General features: G+C 39.2%; 1 protein-coding gene and 1 pseudogene across 1 annotated transcript in view; both read left to right on the top strand.

Moving 5' to 3' along the window:
* The first annotated feature begins 1,501 nt into the window (after positions 1-1,501).
* Positions 1,502-7,083, top strand: part of PFDN1 (prefoldin subunit 1) — a 51,674-nt gene continuing 46,092 nt past the window's right edge. The window contains exons 1-2 of the mRNA XM_024575136.3: positions 1,502-1,592; positions 4,760-4,926. Of these exons, the coding sequence (XP_024430904.1) occupies positions 1,560-1,592; positions 4,760-4,926 (200 nt within the window). The 5' untranslated portion in view covers positions 1,502-1,559. The remainder of the gene's footprint in view (positions 1,593-4,759; positions 4,927-7,083) is intronic.
* Positions 3,024-3,562, top strand: LOC128779399 (protein S100-A10 pseudogene; annotated as a pseudogene).

The following is a 7,083-nucleotide window of genomic DNA, read 5'->3' as shown; positions in this document are numbered from 1 at the left end:
AATCAATGGTATGGACCAGAAGGAAGAAACAAACATCCAACCAGAAAAGAATGAAGAAACAAGAATTCAAAAAAATGAAGAGAGGCTTAGGAACCTCCAGGACACCTTGAAATGTTCCAACATCCAAATTATAGGGGTGCCAGAAGGAGAAGAGGAAGAACAAAAAATTGAAAACTTATTTGAACAAATAATGGAGAACTTCCCCGATCTGGCAAAGGAAATAGACTTCTGGAAGTCCAGGAAGCTCAGAGAGTCCCAAAGAAGCTGGACCCAAGGAGGAACACAACAAGGCACATCATAATTACATTACCCAAGATTAAACGCAAGGACCTACATCCAAGATTACTGTATCCAGCAAAGCTATCATTTAGAATGGAAGGGAAGATAAAGTGCTTCTCAGATAAGGTCAAGTTAAAGAAGTTCATCATCACCAAGCCCTTATTATATGAAATGTTAAAGGGAGTTACCTAAGAAAAAGAAGATCAAAAATAGGAACAGTAAAAATGACAGCAAACTCACAGTTATTAACGGCCACACATAAAACAAAAACGAGAGCAAACTAGGCAAACAACTAGAACATGAGGGTTGTCAATAAGGGAGTGGGAGGGGGAGAGGGGGGTAAAGGTACAGAGAATAAGTAGCATAGATGATAGGTGGAAAATAGACAGGGGGAGGGTAAAAATAGTGTAGGAAATGTAGAAGCCAAAGAACTTATAAGTATGACCCATGGACATGAACTATGGGGGGGGAATGTGGGAGGGAGGGGGGTGGGCAGGATGGAGTGGAGTGGGGGGGAGAAATGGGACAACTGTAATAGCATAATTAATACATATATTTAAATTAAAAAAAAATTTTAAATGGCACTGCCTTTTGACCCAGTGATCCCACTTCTGGAACTATATCAGAAGAAACCTGAGACACTAATTCGAAAGAACATAAGCACCCCTATGTTCATTGCAGCACTATGTACAATCACCAACATATGGAAGCAGTCCAGGAGTCCATCAATAGAAGAGTGGATAAAACAACTCTGGGACATTTATACCATGGAATACTACTTGGCCATAAAAAGAACATTTTACCCTTTACACTGTATGGAGAACATTATACTAAGTGAAATGAGCAAGTCAGAGAAAGAGAAATATCATATGATTTCACTCATATGTGGAATCTAATGAACAAACTGAAATAACAAGCAGAACAGAAACAGAGACAGACTTATAGAGAACAGAAGACAGCTAGAGGGGGGAAGATGAAGAGGTGGAGAGATTGAGGAAAAAGGAAAAAGGACTCATGGACACGGACAACAGTGTGGTGATTACTGGGGGGGAGGGGAGTATAAGGGGACTAATAGCAATGGAAAAATACACTAAAGATTAAATAAAATACATATTTTTAAGAAGTTACTAGCCTGGGAGATGGAAAGAAGCCAGCCTGACTAGCTACTCACGCGCGCAGGCGCAGAAGGAAGCAAGGACTAATCCAACCTCCGAGGCGCGCCCTTCCCCCACACTCTTTCTGACCTTGGTCCAGCGCGCAGGCCCAGAGAGTGAGCCAAGATGGCGGCGCCCGTGGATCTGGAGTTGAAGAAGGTAAAAGAGGGTTTTGAGGCTCCAGGAGGCTTTTCTTTGGTAGCTAAGAGGACTGTGGATAAGGATATGAAGGAAGCCGGAGTCTTGCGGAAGGAAAGCGGTTTCAGGGAACTGGGGGATGATTTCCTAGAGTCGTAAGGCGGGACCGGGTCTCCTTAGGTTAGAGTGGGGGGCGAGCGGTTTTTGCTGGAGAAGAGCTGGGTGGGCTGGATTTGGTTAAGTCTGGCGAGCCGACCGCTGACCTGTACCCTTGTTCCGAGCTCCAGAGCCGTTTCGTTGCGCTTGGAGCCTTCAGTTCCATAGTAAGGCCTGGCGTGGCCGTCTCAAATTGGACCACCTTAGAACGGCTTGCCCGAGCTGAGGCATCTGTAATACCGCGTCTCATTTGCTCTGAAAAACTATAACTACAACCTGTGCTTTTAAGCCATTTATTTGTTCCCAGACCTCGAAAGGTCGCACTGCAGTTCAGAGCCTGATAAGCTCAGAACAGTGCTCGTCGCAGGACTTTGGCTCCCCACCCCCCACTGTTTTTGGAGGACTTGGCGAGGAAAGAAACAAGTCCCGTAAAGTTTTGCAAGTAATATTCATGTTAGAAGAAATTAGGTTTCTCCCTTCAATTACTTATAAATGTATTGTTACTCAGAAACGTTTTCACCACTGCAGAGTTGTCGGGATTCTAATGCCAGTACCAACCCCAAACCATATTTTTGGGGGGGTGGGAATTGAATTCTAGGCTTCATCTACTTTAAACCTATACTTTTCTGGAAAAGGAAACTGAGTTCCAGAAAAGAGTCAATGGTTACGGCCATTAGTAGTTTAGGTTCTTCAGAAGAGCAAATTTTACTTAAGACCACGTTCCAGTCAATCTGTAGTAAGCAATGGGACAGCTGAAATAGCTGTTCATCCTAATAAATGAAGCTGTTATTGTTGTGAGGATTTATGTGTTTGTCTTACTTTGTCATTCTTGTTTTGCAACTTGTAAATTTGGCCCTTACCTGGTCTTCTCTCATGCTGTAGTATCTCAGCTTTAACAATTACACTAGCTTCCTTAGTAAAATGTATACCGAACAAAGCAAAATTCATTTTAAGGATGCTTAAAGTATTCTAAAAGTTTAGCTTTTTATTTTTTTTTAAGATTTTATTTATTTTTTGACAGAGGGAAAGTGAGGCAGAAAGGGAGAGAAACATCAATGTGTGGTTGCCTCTCATACACCCCTTACTGGGAACCTGGCCCACAACCCAGCGATATGTCCTGACTGGGAATCGAACTGATGACCCTTGGTTCGCATGTTGGGGCTCAACCCACTGAGCCACACCAGCCAGGGCTAGAAGTTTAGCTTTTTAAAATCCTGTTAAAAGTTCAAATTTAGGCATGTTCCCAGCCAGCCTAGCGATCCTATCGCGCCTCGGGCCAAGCAAGACCTCACCAAAATGTTGTCTCAAATGGAACGCGCTATGGAAACGATGATGTTCACATTTCACAAATTCGCTGGGGATAAAGGCTACTTAACAAAGACCTGAGAGTGCTCATGGAAAAGGAGTTCCCTGGATTTCTGGAAAATCAAAAAGACCCTCTTGCTGTAGATAAAATAATGAAAGACCTGGACCAATGCCGAGATGGCCGAGTGGGCTTCCAGAGCTTCTTTTCGCTAATTGCTGGGCTCACCATCACGTGCAATGACTATTTCATAGTACACATGAAGCAGAAGGGAAAGAAGTAGGCAGCTGAGCAACTACTTCCTCCCCAATAAAGAGTTCTCCCAATGGGTCGCTTTAAGGCATCTCTGCCCCACAGCTTCCCCCTGTATGAGGATTTCATGAGCAGATTGGGACCCTTAGAAAATGTACAAATAAAATCCTACTTCCATTTGACAAGATAAAGAAAAGCCAATTAAAGCCAGATAAGCTTTTGATTTTTATATTGCTTGCATCCTCTTGCCCTCAATAAACAAGTTTCTTTTTTAGTTCAGAAAAAAAAAGTTCAAATTTAAGTGAGGGTTTAGTGAAAGAGCTAACAATAGAGTACATCTGTGAATGGACTTACCTCCCAGTATTTGAATTTGTTGCTAAGAAACCTGTGGAAAATGAATGCAAACTAAGAAAATTATTTCAGCCTTAAATTGGATAGCTCTGACAACCAATTAAATGAACTAAAGAAAATCGTTTAAAGATTTTTATCTTCTAATTTATTTATTTATTTATTACCCGAAGACAAATGGAAAATTTCAGCCTCCTCCCTTCCCCCAAAATAAATCTTTTGAAACCTTACTCCTAGGTGAGAACGAAGTCAGAATAAAAGGTACGTAGTATTGCAGTCACAAATGTTATTGAGGCATAGATTTGACAGCATGTGGAAGTCATTCGAAGCATTTCAACAAGAGTATCCAAAAACTGTTTATCTTTGAGTTAAGTGTACTCAGCGATCAAATTTGGCTTGGTATATGCATAGAAATTATAATGTAATTGTTCTACTAGTGCTTATGAAATTTTCTTTTTTTTTTGGTCTTCTAAAAATATTTATAAATTGCTGTAGACAGCAGACTAGAAAGATTCCTGAACTAGGGTTTCAGAAGAAGTGGATATAAGTACCTGCCTTTCCACCTGGCAGTTGTTCAGCCCTGTGCAAGCCACTCATATTTCTTTAACACACTTAGTTACTCAGTTTGTAAACTTATGATGAAACTGCCACCCTAACTCATAGGGTTTGAGAGGAGTGAGATTTATTATATCCCTCAGTGCTCTCATATTAATACTGCTTTATTAATATGTGAAACAAATGTGGCAAAATGCTTGGAAACCTAGCTGAGTAATACACATGTAGAGAGTTCCATTTGTGCTTCTTGTTGTGGATCTCTGTGTTTCATCCTCTGACTGCTGCATTTATTATTTTTATTACTCCTTGGGTATCTGCTGCTTGATATGGCTGTTATTTAATGTGCATTCGTTTCTGCTTCAAATAGATTCCCTCTTCTGAGGACAGAGTAAATTCAGTATTTAGCCTAGCAGCTTAATCAATTACAATTATACTAACTTTTATTGATGTTCGCTTTAGCAAATTTCACAGCTTTGTCTCTGGTTAGTGTGCTTTATTTTAATATATCTAGGTTTGACTTAAATGTTTCCTGTAAAATATTTCGTCTACTAAATTAAGGACTCGTTTTTATTAGGCCTTCACAGAGCTTCAAGCCAAAGTTATTGACACGCAGCAAAAGGCGAAGCTTGCAGACATACAGATTGAACAGCTAAACAGAACGAAGAAGCATGCGCATCTTACAGACACAGAGATCATGACCTTGGTAGACGAGACTAACATGTATGAAGGTGTAGGAAGAATGTAAGTAAAGTATGTCCTTAAGGGGGTTATCTTGGGAATGTTTTGTCTGAATTAAATCATAGAATTTGTTCATTTTAAAATTTGGGTTAAAGTATCACAGTAGCTTTAAACATCATCTAGTCAAATAACTTATTTTAAAAATGAGAGTCCCAGATAGATGTGTTTAATTTAAATTATTTTTTTAAACTGTAAGGGAAAGTTTATTTAGAAAGTCACGGAGGTAGAAGGAATGACTTGTTAAAGAAGTGGGCTCAGAGACCTGGCTGGGTAGCTCAGTTGGTCAGAATATTGTGCTGATATGCCAAGGTTGTAGGTTCGATCCCTGGTCAGGGCACATAAAGAATCAAGCAATTAATGCAGAAATAAGTGGAACAACAAATCAATGTTTGTTTCTCCCTTCCTCTCTCTAAAATCAAATAAATAGGCTCAGGAAATAAGATACAGAGGCAAAGGGAAAAAAAGGGCCCATGGAGCTTAGGAGAGAGAAAGGTAAAGTAACGCCCCGGGGAGGGGGGAGGGAGAAGAAAAGGGAGGAGAGGAAAGTATGGGTTTGCTCCCAGGAGGGAGAACTGCCAGACGTGTTGAATTTTAGACTTTGAAGTACATTTCTTAAATATTTCCCTCCTCTCTCTACAATTAGATACCTAAAAGTGTGTAACTTTAATGATAAAAATATGATTTGTCATGAAAATATGTTCATAGTAATTTTGTGTGTGAAGATTTATTTAAGTAGTTTTAGTTGTAACCTACCCTTCCCTACCTAATTTATTAGGAACCATATAATCATAAATCTTTTAGATGTATGACTAGTGCCCTAAAATAAAAATACTCAGTTGTCATTTAAACACACTCGTTCTGTCTTGCATGAGAAATTTAGTAAACCAATTTACCTTTTATTTGTTCTAATTGTTATTATGTGATTAACATATAATAACACTTCACTTTTTTCTTTTAAAACGTATATTAACCTTTATGAGAGAGAACAGATCTGCTTCATGTTCTCTGAGCAGTAGGGAAGGAATGGAAAAGCCCTCAACTACAGGTCACACATTCCATTACAGTGAGCTAAAGGGAGAACACTGATTTTGGGGGTGCAGGAGGAAGGTTCTTCTGGAATTTGGTCTTTGACTATTACTTAGTAAGTGGACCATTACTTCACGTTTGGAGAGCTGTTAGTTGGAATGGAATTTGACCTCAGGTTTGGGATGACCTGTTTTGTGATTGCTTTGAAGAAAATGTAACATGTGTAACATTCAGTAATGGCTTTGGAATGACATCATGAGAATTAGACCCTACTCCTGACTAGCCAGTCCATATCTTTCTGGAAAACAGATAGATTGTGATAAACTGTTAATCAGATTTGCTTTCTTAGGATAAACAATATATCACAAATAAATTTTGTCTCCAGAGTTCGTATTTTTCATTTTAGCTTGTTTTAAGAGGAAGAGAATCCCAATTTGAGAGTTTGTTACTGGGGCACAAAATATTATAATTGGGTTTTAGTAGAACTCTTGGAAACGTGTCTGTGTCGTTATGAAGTACATGGTTGGCATTCATGACAGGATACTTTTATCCTTAATGTGAATATCCTTAGGTCTTAAAACGGTAATGCTAGCTTTCCTAGCATGCTTGTTAACATGTTGTACTTGGATTTCACGTTGCTACATTAGCCTGTTTGCAACAGCTAAAGAATCTTTTTCCAAAATAGAAAAACTCTTTGACTATCTTTGGCTTTTTGAGCTCCAGTGAAGTTTTTATCTTTAATTAGAATAATTTCATTTATTAAACATTCTGCAGAAGTGTAGGAGTGCTGCTTTTATTGCATACCGGCTAAAGTGCTACAGATAGGCTGCGTTCCACACAAAGAGTTTTAGAATCTAACGGCTGGAATATGAATTAGTTAATGGTAGAATAGTAGTACTTCCAGAAGATTTATTTCATATTTATGTTTTTTTAAAAAATGCAGTTTAAAATGTTTGGATAAAGTGGAACTCCTATATGGGTTCAAACTTTGGTTTTAAATTTGACTTTTGTGCTTTCTGTATCTCAGTGGGAGTGTGCACTTGACCTGCATTGGAGGGGCATGTGAGGTGAATAGTGTTTGTTGCTTGGCTAGAGTATTAGTGCCCTCGGGAAGGAAAGACTTGCTGAGTATCA

The sequence above is a fragment of the Desmodus rotundus genome, chromosome 10, assembly GCF_022682495.2.
Source record: "Desmodus rotundus isolate HL8 chromosome 10, HLdesRot8A.1, whole genome shotgun sequence".
In the NCBI taxonomy this organism is placed as follows: domain Eukaryota; kingdom Metazoa; phylum Chordata; class Mammalia; order Chiroptera; family Phyllostomidae; genus Desmodus; species Desmodus rotundus.
Note: the sequence above shows the minus strand (reverse complement) of the source record. Positions and strands in the feature narration are given on the sequence as shown.